The sequence below is a fragment of the Euleptes europaea genome, chromosome 14 (genome assembly GCF_029931775.1).
Source record: "Euleptes europaea isolate rEulEur1 chromosome 14, rEulEur1.hap1, whole genome shotgun sequence".
NCBI lineage: Eukaryota > Metazoa > Chordata > Lepidosauria > Squamata > Sphaerodactylidae > Euleptes > Euleptes europaea.
This window is the reverse complement of record NC_079325.1, coordinates 30207877-30228077: the sequence shown is the minus strand read 5'-3', so window position 1 is coordinate 30228077 and position 20201 is coordinate 30207877. Positions and strand designations below refer to the sequence as shown.

The following is a 20201-nucleotide window of genomic DNA, read 5'->3' as shown; positions in this document are numbered from 1 at the left end:
CAACTCTATTACATGTTCAGAACCTAAATGCTAGATGCTGTAAAAAAAACTTTTTAATGTTGCTCTTCAGAAATCTTACCACAGATCTTCATCTCGCATGGCTCCAATACTTGGGGACTTCTAGAGAGAGTTTATTTTCTCATACTGTTGTTAGACATTCATGGCACACAAGTTTACCCCATATGCTGTTGGTTCCAGAGCGGCTCTCCTGCCTCCCCAAAGGAAGAGATTGTGTGTCCTCCAGGCTGGCACTTTGAAGAAGACTGGAAAGTGGAGGTGAATCGTGCAGTGGATGATGCTGGTAAGTCTTCATTTCTGTCTTGTTGCCAGGGCTGATTCAAGGAAGCCCTGGCTCAAACCTGATCTAGGCTCTGGGAGGTATGTCTGATTGTCCTCCCATGTCTTCTCCTGGGGACTTCATAAGAGCACATTTCCTTGCTTAGGTTGGGAATACGGAGTTGGCATCCCACCCAAGCACACCCCAGGTGCCTGGCATGCAGCTGAGAAGGTGTACCACACCCACCGGCGTCGGCGCTGGCTCAGGAAACGCTGCCGGGATCCTCAAAGCGAGAAACGGGAAGAAAAAATGGCCTCCTTTCTCCGGCTGGTAACTAGCATGAGTTGTTGGCACTTACCTCTGAGATGGTGGGCAGGGGGATGAATCATACTTACCATATAGGTCCTAAATCCATGATTCCCAGGGTCTTTCCTGAATCCCATCAAGCAGACCTGCACTATGAGTGCCCAGTTGATTTAGATTGGGGATTCAGCATTAAGGCTTCTGCTTGTACCATTTTCTCAATACGTGGCAGCCCTGGGGAGATGCAGTTTTCCCAATCAGAGAAACTTATGTGTAGCCCATCAGTACATGTTCAGATTCTAAACTAGAGTTTCCAGCTCCAGGTTGGGATATAATGCCACAGAGTCCACCTTCCAAAGCAGCTGTTTTCTCCAGGTGAGCTGATCTCTGCCACCTGGAAATCAGTCATGATAGTGAGAGATTTCCAGTTATTACCTGGAGGTTGGCAACTCTAGTTCTAATCCATGAAAGCTCATGGACAACAAGGGTGCCATTAGACTAGTCATTGTTTGAGTTGCAACAAACTTACCCTCTGTTTTATACCATTAAATTCTGGCTTCCGTGAAAACAACTCTGGGAAGGTGACAGTGTTAAGAATTTTGCCCTAAGCTGCAATTTCCTGCAGAAAGGGAATTACTATTATATCTGCTTAAGAGTGTCTGTGATTCTGTGAGCCTGCATATTTTTGTTTTCTCTGGTATAAAATTAGTCAAAAATAAACCTTTTTGAGGTTGAATTCATGTTTTGCACTTCTGATAGGGTTGCCAGGTCAATCTTAGCCACTGGCGGAAGGGGTTTTTTTGTGTTTTTTTGTGGTTTTTTTTTTTTTCTTTTGGTGGAGCCTGAGGAGCGCAGGGTTTGGCAAGAGGAGGGACTTCAATGCCATAGAGTCCAATTGCCAAAGCGGCCATTTTCTCCAGGTGAAATGATCTGTATTGGCTGGAGATTATTTGTAACAGCACGAGATCTCCTGCCACCACCTGGAGGTCGGCAACCCTAAAGATACTACAGAACAAACTGTCAAGGTCAGCTTTTCTGCTGTTTTGGAGGAGTTCCCCTCTGTTTTTTGCAAGGGCTTTGTCATGTGCTGCTTAAAGCAAATGCCTCTAGGGTATTCTCTTGTATTTAAATTGTTAGTTACCGTAAGATAGAGGATTATCTGCTTCCCTGATGATGGTGGTTTTATCATTGTTTAAGGTATGCAGTGCCTCCCTTTCACATTTGCTGAGGCTCTGCCATGTAGGTATGTTACTTTTTTCAATGTCTCCAGGTCTCTGAGGACTTTATTTTCAAAAACCTGCAATACATAACTGTCCACCAGGCTTGATAAAAAAAAAACACTGATAAAAATTCCCTTCTAAGATTTGACAGTCTTTTACATATCAGACAAAACTTACCTTACATCCAGATTTTGAGGTTGCATAGAAATTGCTAGGAAATCTCAGACTTTCAGAAGAAATCCTTTCCTTCCTCCAAATACCATTCCCTAAACCATGCTCAGAGTGTGCCTTAAATTATTTTTTAAAATAATGTTAAAAGTAATTGTAATTTTCTATGTTATTGTTGTGTACGTTTATTATAATTGATATCATATGGATGTAATTATGTCTGTTTTAATTTTTTTTTTATTAGATCCCTGACAAAAATTATAGAGAAGCATGTCGGGATCTGAAAGGTCAAATAAACTGCTCTACCTTGCACCTAGTTCTCTTTTCCCCCCAACCTACTGGTGCAGCCTTATTTTCTTCCTGGGTTTATGTATTCTCACTCAAGTTCTGTCTTTTCCCTGGCTCTGTTCAAGTCTTCTGTTTCCCATTTGCTGCAGCACTCAAATGCGAAGTTCAAGGAAGAGGACTGTTGGGAATACGCTCCCCTCTATGGCTGGAAATTTCACCTGCAGCAGACATCAAAGGATGTCTTTCGGAGGCGATGCTGGCACAGGAAGCTCACGCCCGTGGTAGCTGGCCGTGGGGCACCTATTTTCCTCTTGGAGGGTTCACTGGTAAGAAAAGGCAGGCACCATAGACACCGTCCCCTCTAGCTGGTATGGAGGGGCCATAGGATTGCCAGCTCTGGGCTAGGGAATCCCTGAATATTTTGGTGGTGGAGCCTGGGGAGGGCAGGGTTTGAGGAGGGGAGAGACCTTAGCTGAGTACAATGCTATAGAGTCAACCCTCCAAAGCAGCCATTTTCTCCAGGGGAACTGATCTCTATTTTGTAATAGCAAGAGATCTCCAGGCCCTGCCTGGAGCTTGGCAACCCTAAGGTGCCACCAACAGTTAAGGGAAAGTCATCCACTTGCCTGCAAAGAAGAACCTTTTCTTGCACGTTTCCTGCCTGGCAGATGAAAATGGCTTTACATCTTCATGAATTGATGTCATTTGAATACCTCTGGCACACGAGCTGAGAGTCAGCAGGCAGCCCGGTTAATTGGTGGGTGATTGCCCACCATTACCAGGCAAAGGGGAACCCTACTGCCAGGCAAATGGGAATCCTGTGTGCAGAATTTTGATTTTCTGTTTTAGGGCAGAGTTAACCATAGCTCTAAATAAAACATTTATATTTTATGGTTGTCTCCTCCTCAGGGTGTGGAAAGCCCAGAGACAACAAAAAATATGAATGAGGAGAAGAAAGAAGGTGAAGCAAAAGAACCTGAGAGAACCTCATCTCAAAACCTTCTGAAGATGAACACTCCTCTCCTGTTCTGTGTCTTCAGGCGTGAGTAGCTTGCTTGGACAAGAGCACAAAAATCTTGAAATAGCAGCACCCATGCAGCTGGAGGAAATTATGGACGGCTTGGCTGGGTGGCAGAATTTTGTTTATTTGTTTGTTTGTTTAATGTATCTTGGGTTTGAACTGAAGAATGATGACTTCATATTTGTTGAATATGGCAGGAGATAGCAAGAAGCGTGCCAGCCCAAGGGGTGTTCCCATCACATACCCCAAAATTCTAAGTAATGTTGCAGAAGTTATAATCTTGGGCTAGAATTTGACAGAGTTGGGTTCAAATTTCCATTTGGCCATGAACCTCGCTGTGTGATCTTGTGCAAGTGGCACATTCTTAGGCTTGCAGAATTCCAGCATCACATCTAGTTTGGCCCACACATGCTTGTCATCAGAAGATGACACAAATTCACTAGAATTTCCCATTTAGACAGCATGATTTGTGCAAGAGGGAGGACAATTCTAACTTCACGTTTTGAGGCTGGGATGGTATGGGAAGAGGGATAATACAAGTGAGAAATCAACTACATCAAGCCAGGAAGAGGTTACAATTTATGCAAATCTCGACTTATTTTTCAGAGCCTGTTAATTACCAGCTACGCTGCTATATCTACCAGGCAAGGGATCTGATAGGAAACAGCAATAAGAGTTCTGCAGGTGCGTGACAGAAGGAAGGTCCTCAGTCTCCATTCCTTCCTTTCTCGCCTCAACTTCTTTCAAGAATCCCTTATGCCTGGTTCCCAGGTTGTTCTCTGTAAAGTATGCAGGAGCACCACTGAGAGGTGTTGTTCCTCCCTGTGTGTGTGTGTGTAAAGTGCCATCAAGTCTCAGCCGACTTATGGCGACCCCTTTTGGGGTTTTCATGGCAAGAGACTAACAGAGGCGGTTTGCCAGTGCCTTCCTCTGCACAGCTACCCTGCTATTCCTTGGTGGTCTCCCATCCAAATACTAACCAGGGCTGACCCTGCTTAGCTTCTGAAATCTGACAAGATCAGGCTAGCCTGGGCCATCCAGGTCAGGGCATGTTCCTCCCAACCCCTTTTCAAATCACCTGGGTAGTTTCAAAATTATCTATATTTCTCCCTCATTCTACACACCAATGGCCTATTGTTATAAACCAGTCAGTGGGTCAATACACGGTGTGCAAAAGCCAAAGGCGCAATCCTTTTCCTTAAAGGGAAAGCGATTATTTGATTTGTGATAACACTGCTATAAATTACAATGGAGTATTTTTTTAAAATCGCCACAAATGTCTTTAAAATCCCCACGCCTCATTGCACCTTAATCTTGACTGGACACTTGGACAGAAAAAGAAAATCTGAAATGTTGCCCCTGGAAACAGTAGCATACATTTTTATTTGGTTTGCTGTTATGGCTCTCCCCAGAGAAGCTTGGGGAAAGTTGTTTGGTGAGAGTAATAAGAAGTCTACATTGGAGAGCCCTCTTAAAACTACGGGTTCTCCAGGAGGAGAATGGAGTGACTATCAATCTAGTTAAGAGCCAAAGTAGTCATAGAGATCCATGTGCATTTATATTATCTGTCTACTGTTTCAAAATAAAGGAGGGAAGGGTTTATTTTTCATAGAAAATTAAGACATATATAAGAGGAGCTAAATCCAGCACTTCCCTTGTTTTACTTCACTTCATTCCATTGTTTGAAGCATATTCCCTCCAATATCCAACATACCCTGCCTTACACATGGATTCTCCTAACACATCTCCATGCACTCTGTGGGACAGGTACACCCCATGTCTTTTTATAAAAGCATTCAACATATGTGAGGCAAGTGAATGAACCTGCTTAAATCCAGAGTGGTGACCTACCTGTTCTTTGACCTTTCCTCCCTATTAGATCCTTTTGCCTATGTCTCCTTCCTTCACATGAGCCAGCAAACAAGGAGACTGTCTGGCACACTCCATCCATGCTGGGACCAAACCCTTATCTTTGAAAAGATCTTGATCTATGGAGATCCTGAGACCATTGAGCAGGACCCACCACTGGTGGGTGTGGAGATGTTTGACTTTGACCCTGTGGTATGTATCAGAGTTTGTTTGCAGGTCTACCTGGACCAATGAGACCGAGCTGAGGCTTACTTCTACCTCAAGGTTGAGCCATTGTTAGGGTATCACAGCCTTGGTCTGTCCTGAAGGAATTCCCAGATGTATCAGTCATAGCTTTTTGTTGATCTTGCTGGGTAAGAACAGCCCTGCTAGATAAATTTACATTCTGTTTATAGGGGTGATCAGGCAGATGCTTCCAGGATGACCACAAACTGGCCAAGAAGGCACCTGCCCTTCTCTATTGCTTGTCCTTGGCACGCTCTCTCGGGACAGAGATGTTCCATTTCATTATATCTAATAGCTGTTGATGAGAATTTCTTCCATTAATCAGTTTAATCTTTACTTGAAGTCATCTAAGATAGTGGCCATCCTACATCTTGTGCTATGTTAATTGTGCAATGTGTGCCCTTTCCTCTCTGTTCTGAGCTTTTTTCTAAACTAGTAACTCCACTGTTTCAGCAGAAGGAGGAAAATCTCACCCCCTCCACATGACGGTGCTGGTTTTTGACCATAATAAATAATTCATTCATCTCACCACTTGGTTCACATGTTCACTCCTTTACTCTTCTGGGGGGCAGGGGAGGAATAAAAACTTATAAAAATAAATAAATAAGGTCCCGGTGGTCTGCCCCTGTTTTCTCACTTTATATTTTCTTACTTTATGTCTAACCTGGCCCCTGATCAGGCTGGGATTATTAATCCTGAGCACACATGAACACATGAAGCTGCTTTTTACTGAATCAGACCCTTGGTCCATCAAAGTCAGTATTGTCTACTCAGACCAGCAGCTGCTCTCCAGGATCTCATGCAGAGGCTTTTCACATCACCTACTTGCCTAGTTCCTTTAACTGGTGATGCCGGGGATTGAACCTGGGACCTTTTCGCATGCTAAGCAGATGCTCTACCGCTGAGCCACAGCCCCTCCCCTCTGCACCAACAGCAACTCTGTTATCTATCAGGGTTTTTTTGATAGTTTCATAACCATCATGTTGCCTACAGGCACCTGTAGTTCATATTGGTTTTTCAGCAGTTCTTAAATACCCAAAGCACTAGTAGCCCTCACTATTTCTTCCTTTTGGGACCAGGGTGACTTGTTCATGGGAAGGTGCTTCTGTATGCCAACGGTGTGCCTGGATCTCCAGCAGAGAAAAATACCCCGTCTCAGCACTCATTCAGTCACTGATGGAGAGAAACCTGCAGGTCGTCTTCTAGCTGCCTTTGAGCTTCTGTTGGACAAGGTGAGAAAAAGAGGCTGTATATCAGTTTCTTTGGGACCCTATTGTAAGCCACCACATTAAAATAACTGCAGTCCTAAGTCTTGTGGAGATAAAAAAAACAAAAATGTATCATACAAAGTTGATGAAACAGGATATACACAATAAATTACAAAAGACCAGATGCGTTTCGGCTACTTGGGTCTTTTTCAGTGGTCACCAATATATAGGGTTGCCAGCTCAGGGTTGGGAAATACCTGGAGATTTTGGGGGTGGGGTCTGAGGAGGGTGGGGTTTGAAGAGAGGAAGGGATATCAAAAGTATTATGATTAAAATATAACAATTATTAATATATTTGCATTAATGAAAATCATTATAAATTATAAAATGTCAATTATAAATAAGAACATAACTTACACTTCTTATTGTGTGTGGCTTAATATGGATTCTGAAAAGAATTAGATTAGGTTAGAATCCACCGCTCTTAACTACTACATCACACTGTTTTTTGCACATTTTTTGTATAGCTTCCTAAATCTGTTTGGCCAAAGATGACATTGGGGCAAAAGGAATGAGCATGCACACCACTGGAAATGAAACCTCTCTCTTTCAACTCTCTATAAAACAATTGTCTGTGTCTATACAAAGCTGGTAACTCAGCCCATTCAAGACTAGAAGTGTGGTGGGCAGCCCTTTAACAAAACTCTCCAACTTTCCTCTACAGGATGATGCCATGGGAAAACATCCTCCACCAGCATGGAAAGATGGGGTGTTCACCATCCCTAAAATAATCCGGCCTGTCTTGAAGCTGATGGCCATTGAGGTGAGCACAACATCTGTAGGCCATAAGCCTACAGAAGCTCTCTGGTGGGCAAGCCATTTTTTAATGGGCCATATTATTAATGGAACGAAAGCTGAATGGCTTTGCCCAATGGGTCACTCATGCAGGATCCAAAACACATAGGGTGGTCAGCTAGGGTTGCCAGTAGGGTTACCAACCTCCAGGTACTACCTGGAGATCTCCTGCTATTACAACTGATCTCCAGCCGATAGAGATCAGTTCACCTGGAGAAAATGGCCGCTTTGGCAATTGGACTTTATGGCATTGAAGTCCCTCCTCAGGCTCTGTTATGTATGTGTTAGAAGGTAAGCAGGAGGAAATCCTAGGAGCTTGAGTCCTGGGCAAAGGCTCCTAGACCTGCTTGCCCCATTGGCCGAAACCGGGCCGCGCTATTGGCCCTAAGCCAGCGCGCGCCATTGGGCACGGGAAGATCGGGGGGGGAGCGGCCACAGGCGGCCAGGGGGGCATATAAGCAGGACCATTCCCAATGTATCCCCAGTTCTATTCTACCCTACAATAAACGTTGGTTGCATTGAACTCCGTCTCCGACCTCTTGAATCCTGCCCACGCAGACTTAACAGGCTCCACCCCAAAGAGGGACCTGGCAACCCTAGTTGCCAGCGGGAAGTTTACAGACCACTCCCTCTTCAGAGTCTATCTTGTAAAAATACTGATTACAGCTTCCCTACAGATCCTGGCTTGGGGCCTCCGGAGCTTGAAGACCTTCAACCTGCTGGCTGTCACCTTTCCAAGTCTTACTATACAGTGTGGAGGAGAATTTATTGAAACACCAATCATCACGGACATCTATGAAAACCCCAATTTTCCAATTAACATCTTTCTCATGCAAGTGGTGAGCAGCCTTATCGGCCAGTAGGGAACAGGAGAGATAATTTGCAAAAGGTGTTTCTTGAGAGTGTACCTCCAACCAATGCAATGAAATTTGCAACAAAAATGGAAACTCATCATTTCTAATTTTGCCAGTCATATCTGGAAACTCTTTCAGATACAGCCACACTAAAAGAGGGAGGTCTTAGGTGTGATCATCACAAAAGGAATACCATGGTTCCTGTGGTTCTTGAAATTACTTTAAAATGGTTTGTGAAAATAGTAGGGGGAGATGCTGAAAAGCCAGAGTTTTCTTGCAATTTCCCACAACATGCTGAAGAGACATCTCACTTTTTGGTTTATATCTTAAAATAAAAATAAAAAAGGAGGTAGAGACTTGCAGGGTGAATTTCATGATGGGTATTGCTAGATATCTGCAGCCTATGCATGTTTACTGAGACATGTTTCAGTGGAGCCTACTCCCAAATAAGGGGGCATCAAGTTGACCGCTGTGGAGAAGAGGATGGATATTTAGTCTGTTTGTGATACCTGTTTGTGGACCAACACCCAGAGAAAGAGTGCTGATTTTCAAAGCAGCATCACTTACCCCCCCCCCCAGAACAAACAGCATATATACCCCCACCATCATCAAGCTTTCTTCTTGCCAGTTAGCTGCAACATTTGGCCTTCTCTCTATCTCCTCCTTAAGAAGGTATGATGTTCTCAGTTCAGTAGCTGGTACCACCAAACTTCAAAAGCCACCGATGCTCATTAATACAAGCATCTGCCCATCTCTGCCCATTTTAAGCTATTAATAGTCAAGAACCTGGAGGTGGTTTCATTTAGCATGGTACAATAGTATTCCTGCTTCAAGACCAAAATTCAAAAATCTCCATGCTAGGGCTTGAACCAAAGTTGTAGAAAATTTCCTCAGCAGACACAAAGAGGTGGGTTGTACTGTTTCATTTTAGTTAAGTCCCACTGCCATTTGCTTCATGCATTCCACATTGATCTCCCTTAGTACCTACCCATTGATGAAGATTATGCGCCTCCCATCGAGCTGAAAGTGATTGATCATAGAGAATTCGGATACCAGCCAGTGGTGGGCCAAGCAACCATACGGACTCTGCACCAGTACTTCTGTGACCCTTGGGAAGAGAGAAAACCCCATCGTCTCCCGTTCAGAGGTAACTGCTATTTATAGTTTTCTTGTCTGGCCCAAGGCACTAGATTTCAATAGTGCAAGATTTGCTAGGGCTGAACTAGATTTTCAGCAGCAGATATTGAACTGGGAACCTGTCGCTGCCAAACAGCTGCAAAGTGGGAGGGGAGAGGTTTGCAGCAGAGAAGTATGGTAGTAGATGAGCCAGGGGTTACTTAACCCTTCCTCACCCAATATCTTTTTCTCTCTAGCCCTTTCTCTGCTGCTCACCGGTTGCCTTTCTTTGTGATGCAGAAAACGCTGTTCAAAGTTGTATAGAGTGAGGGTTCATACAGAGTTCCTTGGGGGAAGAGTAAGCCATGAGTGTGATGAATGCAGGCCCTTTGAATTGCATATGCACTGGGAATTAACCATGTTGCTCAAATCCAAGTTCAATCCAGACAAGACGGAAGTTCTGTTGGTTGGTTCTATACCAAATCAGGGATTAAGAAATCAGCCTGTTCTAAGGTTGCACTCCTTTTGAAGAAACAGATTTACACCATGGAGTTGCTATTAGATCCCTATTTACAGCCGGAGGTTTAGGTCCCTTTTGTGGCATGGTGCACTTCAACTAGATTCAGTTGGTTCACCTTTCCTTAAGAAAGATGATTTGACTGGGGTGATCTGTGCTTGAAGCACATCCCAGCTTGATCACTGCAATATACTCTATGTGGGACTACCTTTGAAGACCATTCTGAAGCTGTTTTCAGATGCAGCAGTGAGATTTTTCTCAAATAAAAATTACAGAGCACGTGTTTCACCTACGCAAAAAGATTCACATTGGCTACTCCTGGCCTTAAAATATAATAATTAAAATATTTGTCAGAAACAATCTGTTCCTGTGCATTTCTAGCACCAAACCTTTGTGCTTCCTATTAATTCCATGTTTTCTTGATTTTTTCTCCTACAAACAAACAGCCATTTCTAAGGCAAAGATAAAAGGGGTGAGTCTTTTCTGCTGCTTGAAGTCATATCCCTTGTTAATAGTTGTCTTTCTTCCATTCAGATGTGATAATAGCTTAACTTTATGTATTTGTTTAGCATGCTTTAATCCCACTTTTTCCCCAAGGAGCTCAGGCTGCCATCCATGGCTCTTTCTTCTTTCATTTTGTCATTAACAACTACCTTGTGAGTTAAGTTAGACCAAAAGAGAGTGACTGACCCGAAGTCACACAGTCAGTTGCCTGTTGAGTGGGGATTTGAACTGGGGTGTCCCTGGGCATAGTCCAGTACTTTAACTACAGCACCGCACTTACTCTGTGGGAAGGCATATGCTTTGTGTGCAGAATGTCCTATAGTCTAGACAGCAATGGTTCCATCATAACTGGCTTCCCTGTTCCTACTTAATTGAATGTTCTAACCTTGTTTCATTGTGCCCACCAGCCTTTATCTCCTGACTGAGGGGTTTATTAATGATTTGGGTGGCCCTTTCTGGACTTTGGCAGTGCCTAAATTGTGGGTTTTATTAGAGACTTTAACCATAAATTATTTATTATGATATTGTTTTAATTTTAATTTTAATTACGGTTGTTGTTATACTGCATATGAGCTGCCCCAAGCCCGACCTTTGTTGGGGAGGGGCGGGATAGAAATCTAACAAATAAATAAATATTGTCTATTCAGACTGGCAGCAGCTCTCCAAGGTCTCAGGTAGAGGACTTTCACATTAATTGCTGCCTGGTCCTTTTAACTGGAAATGCCAGGGATTGAACCTGGGACCTTCTGCCTGCAAAGCAGAGGTTCTTCCACTGAGCCACAATCCCTCCCCATGGCCCAGCATCACTGACTTGACTGAGGAAGTGGCCTATCATGTCAGCTTGACCCTAGCCATAAACTCCTTTACAGTAGAATAATAACAGCAGACAAATTGCCCCTCAAGGATGCTTGTCAACCATTGCTGTTCTTTTCATGGAGGCATCTCTGATAAGCTTCCAAGAACCCCAAGATTCTAGAAAATAATCTGAAAAGCACTGGATTAGGCTAAAGTTTGTGGTGTTTCCTGTGTGGGATTCATTTACTTCTGCTTTTTTTTTAGAGACCAAGCAAAATAATCTCCAAGTTTTGGTTCTGGAAGAAGGACAAAAAAGAGGTGAGTTAAGCTGTCTTGGCTGATATTTGACTTCGACGCAGCTGTGTTCTAACGGATCAGAAAGCTTCCAAGCTAGTGCTCCATTTAATCAGCCATCTGATCTGAGAAGCAATGAGGGCATCTTCCTCTTCTGCATTATATGTGAACAGGACAGACACATGGGGAAGCAAAGGTGGATTTCCCTGCCGTGTCTCACTTGGCCACATTCTGTGGCACGGCTCCTGCAGGTCTCTGGGTACCCTGGTAGGATGAAAGTCTTATCTTCATATTCATCCTACCTCGATTTAACTGTGGCCATATTGCTAGTTTTCTATAGCCTAGTGGTATGTATCAGAATTTTAAATAAAAGACAGGAAGTTGCAACACAGTTTTTAAAAGCTGGAGATGAGGATCAAGTGAATGGGGAATCTTACAAGTGTAATTTAATTTTCGATTCCCCCCCCAAGTAGTTTATTGGCAGCTTTACATACTGACTCAACTGTTTCTAGATGGTCTCGGCTTATCTTAAATAGGATCAGATCACTCGGGATTGATCTTGATTCCTTGTCCAATTCCAGTGAATTATATATATTTTAGGACAATCCAAAAAAGGATATGGGACAGTGATTCCCGAATAATAAAAGCCGTTGCTGAAGGTATCTGCTCCCCTCGTTTTTTAGGCCTTTCTTATCAAATAAACTCTATGGCCCAGAATTTTTCTAACTTAACTATACCCTCTCACCGAGGAGAATTTTTGTTGGCCAGATTTAACATATTCCCTTCAGCTGTTGTTAGTGGTAGATACAAGGGAATACCACGCGAAGCAAGATGTTGTAGGTGTCAATGCAAAGAACCTGACACAATACAACATATTCTCTTGTACTGTCCACTTTTCACACAGCTTCGATGCAGCTTAATTAGCTCTCTTCCTCAATTTACTATTGCAATGACTACTGGAAACATAGGCCATTTATTGGATGACAAAAGCTTTGAAGTTACCACTCAAGTAGCCGAGTTCCTGGCCAAGGTCCTAAAGAAGGGAGAAAGAAGGAGGGGAACCCTCATTTAATTGTTTATTATAAAATTTACTGATGAACTGTGTATTCATTCTTTTTTTAGATCCCTATCTAGCTGCTTTACCTGTTTGTTTTGTTACTGTAAATGCCAATAAAGGTTCTGTTTCTGTTTGCTTTTGTTTCTGTTCGCTTCTACTTATTATTATTAATATGTTTACAATTATTATCTTATGTTTGGGATAAAGTGGGTATCATAACAGGATTGGCCTGTAAATTAACGCATTTTAATTGTAAGCCACCTTAAGAAGGTCTCTGGAAAAGCAACATATAAAATTTCTAAATAAATAAATAAAAATAATAATCCTTCTCTTTTTCCATTCACATGCCCCTTTTTGTATGAAATGTCAAAATGTCGACGTGTGACCAGCCACCTTATTTTATGTGTAATGAAATGGAACTGCACCAGTTATCCCTTAGAATCACAGATTCATAGAGTTGGAAGGGATCACCAGGGTCATCTAGTCCAACCCCCTGCACAATGCAGGAAAATCACAACTACCTCCCCCTACACCCCAGTGACCCCTACTCCACACCCAGAAGATGGCAAAAAAAAAAAACCTCCAGGATCCCTGGCCAATGTGGCTTGGAGGAAAATTGCTTCCTGACCCCAAAGTGGCGATCGGCACTACCCTGGGCATGTAAGAAAGGGGCACAAGAGCAAAATGCTGATGCAAACCTTCCTGCCTCCCTCTCATGATCTGCCTAAGGTCATAGAATCAGCATTGTTGACAGATGGCCACCTAGCTTCTGCCTGCCTATATTGTGTGCTGGACTGGATTTTTCCCCTTTTTTTCAAGGCTGCTCTTCCACTGAAGGCTTTCAATATAAACCTGGCCCACAGTTGCTTTCCCTTCTTTTTTAGGACGAGGCAAATGAGGAGGAACAAGTTGACTGGTGGAGCAAGTATTATGCAACTGTGGGAGATTTGTCGAAGAGCGGAACCTACCTGGACAAGGGCTTTGATACTATGAAGGTAGGCATGTAGTGTTGCCAACCCCCAGGTGGTAGCTGGAGATATCCCACTTTTACAAATGATCTCCAGGAAGTAGAGATCAGTTGCCCTGGAGAAAATGGCCACTTTGGAAGGTGGACTCTATGGTATCATACTCCCCACCTTCCTTGTAGTGTGACATCTGGCCTCAACAACTCACGTCAATCAATGAATCAATCTTTATTAATACAGTCATAGACCAGCACAACATCAGCTCATTTTGAGATTGGCAGATGTTCTGCAGTGGTGGTAGGATTACCAGGTCCCTCTTTGCAACCAACAGGAGGTTTTTGGTGTGGAGCCTGAGGAGGGCAGGATTTGGGGAAGGGAGGGGAGGTGCTTCAATGCCATAGAGTCCAATTGCCAAAGCAGGCATTTTATCCAGGTGAACTGGTCTCTATTGGCTGGAGATAAGTTGTAACAGCGGAAGATATCTAGCTAGTACCTGGAGGTTAACAACCCTAAGTGGTGGGTAGGATTGCCAACCTCCAGGTGGTGGCTGGAGATCTCCCACTATTACAATTGATCTCCAGGCAATAGAAATCAGTTTCCCTAAAGACACTGTTCACTTTGGCATTTGGACTCTACGGCATTGAAGTCCCACCTCCCCAAACCCCGTGCTCTTCAGGCTCCGCCCCAAAAACCTCCAGGTATTTCCTAAACCAGAGCTGGAAACCCTAGTGGTAGGATTTGTGAGGCCAGAGTGCCCAGGCAAAGGCACCTGAACTCCTGAGCCCACGTTCCACCTGTGCAAATCAGTCCATGTTCTAATTGTATTCTCTCTGCCCTCTCCCAGATGTATAATTGTGAATTGGAGGAGGTGGTAGAGTTCCATGGCTTGCAGGATTTCTGCAAGACCTTTCGACTGTACCGAGGAATGGTGAAAGATGAATCCCTTGAGGACCCCATGGTGGGGGGTGAGTTCAAGGTGAGAACTGACCTTGCAGTCTCTTTGTGGTCTGTTTAACTACAAAAATCAGGAAAATAGACATACCCTTTATGATCCATAAATTGTGTGCTTTGCTTCTGAAATAGAATTGTCAATTTCCCCCCTAGCCTCTCGGTCTTTAATAACTGTGCAAAAAGCAGAAAATTAGCAGGTAAGATTGATAGCATCTTCAAGCCATGAAAACCATTTGCCTGCTGGATTCCTTGCATCTGATGTGCAGCTGTTCAAGATGCAGGATCCTTGCCCTCCATTGATGTTGTGGCATGCCAACTTCTTAAGTTAAATTCTGCTGTGTTTGCAGGGGCTTTTCCGGATCTACCCGCTTCCAGAAGACCCAAATATTCCACCCCCTCCGCGCCAGTTTAAAGAACTTCCCGAAAGCTTCCCCCAAGAATGTCTGGTTCGACTCTACATAGTCCGGGCCTCTGACCTCCAGCCAAAGGATAGAAATGGACTGGTAATGAGGGCTTCCCACACTGTCTTGGCAAATGTTGGGAGATTTGGGGGGGCAGTGCCTGGGGAGGGTAGAGTTTGGGGATGATGTGGTGTCACTTTTGAGTGATGCTCTAAGCTGCCTCCCTATGGTCTTTACCATAGAGACTAGGGGGAAATCCTAGAATATCACTATGTGGAGGCCATTTTTTCTCCTGCTCATCAGATTCTTGGGGGTAGGAAACTGGGGCAATGGGCTGGTAATTCCCAGCCCCCAGCAGGTAAATGGGAGGCCTCGTGGTTCCATCAAATCTGGCCTCCTTGCTCCCCCTTCCCTCTTTTAGGTTTCATCAGACTGTGTGAGGGGGCCCTGATTGTGTTGCCAAGCGTGTGATGGCCCTGGGCTCTAATGATGAATTATTAGTTTTATGGAATTGATTTATTGTGAAATGATTTTAATTATTTTAGGTAGTTATATTTTATGCTTTTATTGTATTATTGTCTGATTATATAATGTTGTGAGCCGCCCTGAGCCTGGCCTGGCTGGGGATAGGGTAGAAATCAAAGGATGGATTGGATGGATGGATGGATGGATGGATGGATGGATGGATGGATGGATGGATGGATGGTTGGATGGATAGATGGATGGATGGATGGATGGATGGATGGATGGATGGATGGATGGATGGATGGATACTAATTGTATTCCTTGACCTGCCTGCAATTATTACTCCACATCCCCAGTTCCAAGGGCAGCCTTTTGCACAGTCATTTTTCTTCTTGTGGTGAAGCAGAGGTAACCTTTTTTTTTTTTTTAGAGTAGTGGGTACAGTTTGAAAGATGCCTTGTTACATTCAGTATGTGTACATTTCCTTTTGGGGAGAGTCTTGGAAGAATAGTTTTGCAATTTTGCTTTTTAAAAACGTTTTTGTTCCAGTGTAGAGGATGGACATATATAAATGTACATGTGCAACATAAAATAAAGTTATTTTAAAAAGTGGACACTCTGCTCTGAATTTTGGGGGAAAGACCAATGGCTGAAGCAGCATGTGGCTTGTCAGTATGTCTGACTGTCATAACCACTTTGAAGCCAAACATGCATGTGAATAGAGCATTATGCCACTGAAGGGGAGGTTCTCTCCTAATGATCTGTTTTTCCCACTGCAGTGCGACCCCTACATTTGGATCAAGGTGGGGAAGAAAAGGGTGGGGGAAAGAGAGGCATATATTCCCAACACCCTCGATCCCGTCTTTGGAAAGTAAGTCCAGCATGTCAGATTCCATAAACACTGGCATGTCTGCTCTCTTTGTCATTTCTGATCTCTTTGCCCACACCTTGGCTAATGCTGTTCCCCACTCATACAGTAGATACTGTGGAAAAGTAAAGAAATCTGAAGAGGCAAGGAGGCACCTTGGTGCAGTAGTTAAGAGCAGTGCAGTGGTTAAGAGCAATGGTTTGGAACGGTGGACTCAAATCTGGAGAACCAGGTTTGATTCCCCACTCCTCCACATGAGCGGTGGAGGCTAATCTGGTGAACCGAGTTGGTTTCTCCACTCCTACACATGAAGCCAGCTGGGTGACCCTGCGGTAGTCACAGTTCTCTCCAAACTCTCTTAGCCCCACCTACCTCAAAAGGTGTCTGTTGTAGGGAGAGGAAAGGAAGGTGATTATGAGTCAGTTTGAGATTCAAAGGTAGAGAAAATCGGGGTATAAAAACCAACTCTTCTTCTTCTACCCTTCCCCCCAAAATATGTATAATGAAGCACTGGAATAGATGCAGTCTGAGTCCCTGGGGAACAGGAGAGCTAGAGTCAACAGCATTCTTCTTTGTGTCCCTCCTTTTTTCAACTCAGTGACCAATCAGTAATCATGTGGAAGAGGCAGCTGCTTTTTGAATATGAGGCCATACTGTTGAGGATTTCCTAGCTTTAAGTATATGTGAAGCATCATTAACATTTTGGTCAACAGGCTGGCCACTCTGCCCTGCTTTTCCTGAAACTTCCACACAGTCTTGAAGGGAAGTCACACATCACTTTGTGCCAGCATGTTTTCTTTGGGGTGCTCAAGAAATGTACCTGGAACGATGAGAAAGATCAGGAGTAGAGAAACCCAGGTTCGGTTCCCCCATTTTGGCACTGGGTGACCTTTGGTGAGTCGCTTTCTCTCAGCCTAACCTAGCAGACAGGTTTGTTGTGAAGATAAAATTGAGGAGGAGAGAGAAGCACATGCCACCCTGAACTCTTCGCAAGAACAAAAGCTTAGAAAGGTGACGGAGAGATAGGGGAGAGACAATTAATGATCTTTTATCTGCTCTAGTAATAATGCTGTGCTAGGCACTAGAAAAGACAGTCGTGCTAGGAAAAGTTAAGGGCAGCAGGAAAAGAGAAAGACCCAACAAGAGATGGATTGACTCAATAAAGGAAGCCACAGCCCTCAATTTGCAAGACCTGAGCAAGGCTGTCAAAGATAGGACATTTTGGATGACATTGATTCATAGGGTCGCCATGAGTCAGAAGCAACTTGACAGCACTTAACACACCACAGGCACAGGGCAATTAAAGAACAACAACAACCCACAAATACCTGTCAGAGCCAGCATGGTGTAGTGGTTAAGAGCGATGGACTCTAATCTGAAGAACTGGGTTGGTTTCTCCACTCCTACACGTGAAGCCAGCTGGGTGACCTTGGGCACAGTTCTTTTCAAACTCAGCTTCACCTGCCTCACAAGGTGTCTGTTGTGGGGAGAGGAAGGGAAAGAGATTGTAAACCGGTTTAATTCTCCGTAAAAGGTAGAGAAAGTCAGTATATAATAACCAATTCTTCTTCTTCTTCTCAAGACACAGAATGAGATCAGTAGAAATAATCCCTATGTCCCTTCTTGTGATCCCCACAGGATGTTTGAATTTACATGCAGCATCCCACAAGACAAGGACTTGATAATTTCACTCTATGACTTTGATCTCCTCAGTCCTGATGAGCTCATAGGAGATACCACCATAGACCTGGAAAACCGGGTGTTATCCCGCTTTGGGGCCAACTGTGGGCTTCCCCAGTCCTACTGTGTGTAAGTAACCAAGAACAAGAATGGGTGTACCATCTGGGCAAATTTGGGTGATTACCTCTGACAACTGGTTGTAGGGGGCAGTACTTTTTCTCCCTATATCTTTTATTTGCTGGTCTTGGACCATATTAAACTTTTATATTATTATATTACTTTTGCTGCCACAGCTGCCAATTTACAGCATGTAAAGCTGACAAGTAAAAGGAGTACATAGTAGGAGAAAACCTAATGTAATGACTGTACAAAGCCACCGTATAATGAAGCACACGAACCAATTGGACTTACCACTTAAGCAAGCTTATTATTGTGAGTTATGCATAAGCAGGTTTTGTTGCAAGTTTCAGAATCACAATAGCTTTTTGTCATTTACAGCCCATTCCTGTGATTCCTGCCGAATCTCAATAGGAGGTGGCGTGACCTGCCCGCCAGCGTAAGTACGCGTAATCACGTGATTATACGCATTTATGCTGGCGGAGAGGGCGGATCCACCATTGTCCAAGCACCACGGTGCCACACCTCGCCCCTCTGCTGGCACAGCCTCTCCAGCACAGGGGGGTGTTCCCGGGGCAGGCTGGGGGGAGGAGTTGCCGGTTAGGCAGCTTCCTATCCCAGTTCGGCCTGGTACGCCGGCAATGGGAACAGCAGCCTCGTTGTTCCCTTTGGGGCAAAAGGCCCTGGTTAAGCAAAAAAAAGCTGTGAAATGGCTTTGTTTGTTTGTTTGTTTAACGGCGTACGCGAAACGGCTTAGGAGGAGGCATGGCTGCGCCTCTTCCCCACCATCTGTGTACGCCGTCAGCTCAGGAAAGGGCTGTATGTTTGGTTAACTTACAGCATGTAGCCAAACTCTGACGTGCAAGCACATTTATCTCAGGGCTGCCAGATATAATCTTAGAGGGTTCCTGGAGTATGTGTGTTTATGGTGGAGAGAAGTGGCTAAGACACGGCTACGTGTAATCTCAAGTCCCGATGGCTGTGGTGATAAATTTGAAAAAGCATGCCCACTGCTTGGTGAAATCTTGTAAAGCAGAAGGGGCTGAACAGGGCTTCCGGGAGTTTGGGGTAGAGCTAGCAGAAACAGAATGTATTTATGCCAAATGAGTGCATAATAATGAATATAATTTGGCACATTTTATTCAGATTGCACACTTTGGGGCTGCCAAGAATATTTCTACGTAGTGGGGCTTCAGCATCCCTCCCATGGGGCCAGTACAAGAATCATATGGTCAAACTTTGCCATTTGAGACTGCAGGTAGAGGGTTTCACATTTTTGTGTTTCTCTATAGATCGCTCTCCTTGCACACAGAAAACTATTGTGTTGATCTAATCTAGCCTTCTAATTTTCTGTGTGTGGGGAATGTTATCCAATGAGGGAGCAAGCAAGGTTGCAAAACACAAACACACCATCCTTGAAGTGGTAAGTCCAAGAATAGCCATACCACTTCACTTTAGGTAAGCTGGACTGGATCGCCACATCCGGACATCTCCTATTCCCTAACCCTTTCTCCCCCCACACACAGTTCTGGTCCTAACCAGTGGCGAGATCAGCTGCCTCCCTGCAAGCTCTTGGAGCATTTTGCTCAAATCAAAAACATTTCTCTGCCTGAGATCAGTGAAGATGGGACCAAAGCTACTTTTATGGAGAGGACTTTCCTGCTCTCAGACTTTGGTGAGTCCCTTAATATATTGTCACAGAGGGAGGAAGGCAGAGGACTTGAGCTCCCCTAAACATGTTCCTGCATTGCATTCTGAGACCCACCTAGCAGGCAGAGATGAGCAATGAAAAAAACTCTGAAAAGTATTGAGCCTGTGTGTGCCTGTACAGGAGGGATCAGCAACTAGAGGCCCCACTGCCAAATCCAGCTCTTTGGAAAGGACCACCTGCACCCTCCTAACTGGCAACCCAGAGAAAAGAGCTGAGTGTGGAGGCAATGGGCAGCTATGGCAACAGGAATTGCTAGCAGGCCTCCTGGGTGCTCGGGGAGAGGGGAAGCTGACTTGTCCACCAACATCAAAATGGTCTTACTAAAACCAAAACCATAATGACCTCTGCATGGCTGGCTTTCCAAAGACACTTTACTAGGTCCAGCAGCCAGATGAGACGGGTGGCAAATCTGGGACAGGAGATTGAGAAATAGATGAGTCTCACTCATGGGATAAATCCACTGGGAAATTCT

The 20201-nt window shown here is 44.2% G+C and overlaps 1 protein-coding gene across 1 annotated transcript in view; it reads left to right on the top strand.

The window, feature by feature from the left end:
- Window positions 1-20201, top strand: part of FER1L5 (fer-1 like family member 5) — a 71669-nt gene that overhangs the window by 39508 nt on the left and 11960 nt on the right. Inside the window, exons 23-38 of the mRNA XM_056860080.1 lie at window positions 199-301; window positions 444-607; window positions 2406-2582; window positions 3166-3298; window positions 5157-5338; window positions 7304-7402; window positions 8112-8273; window positions 9270-9435; window positions 10519-10577; window positions 11485-11538; window positions 13456-13566; window positions 14381-14512; window positions 14835-14990; window positions 16133-16224; window positions 17860-18030; window positions 19545-19693. Coding sequence (XP_056716058.1) covers window positions 199-301; window positions 444-607; window positions 2406-2582; window positions 3166-3298; window positions 5157-5338; window positions 7304-7402; window positions 8112-8273; window positions 9270-9435; window positions 10519-10577; window positions 11485-11538; window positions 13456-13566; window positions 14381-14512; window positions 14835-14990; window positions 16133-16224; window positions 17860-18030; window positions 19545-19693 — 2110 coding nt within the window. The remainder of the gene's footprint in view (window positions 1-198; window positions 302-443; window positions 608-2405; window positions 2583-3165; window positions 3299-5156; window positions 5339-7303; window positions 7403-8111; window positions 8274-9269; window positions 9436-10518; window positions 10578-11484; window positions 11539-13455; window positions 13567-14380; window positions 14513-14834; window positions 14991-16132; window positions 16225-17859; window positions 18031-19544; window positions 19694-20201) is intronic.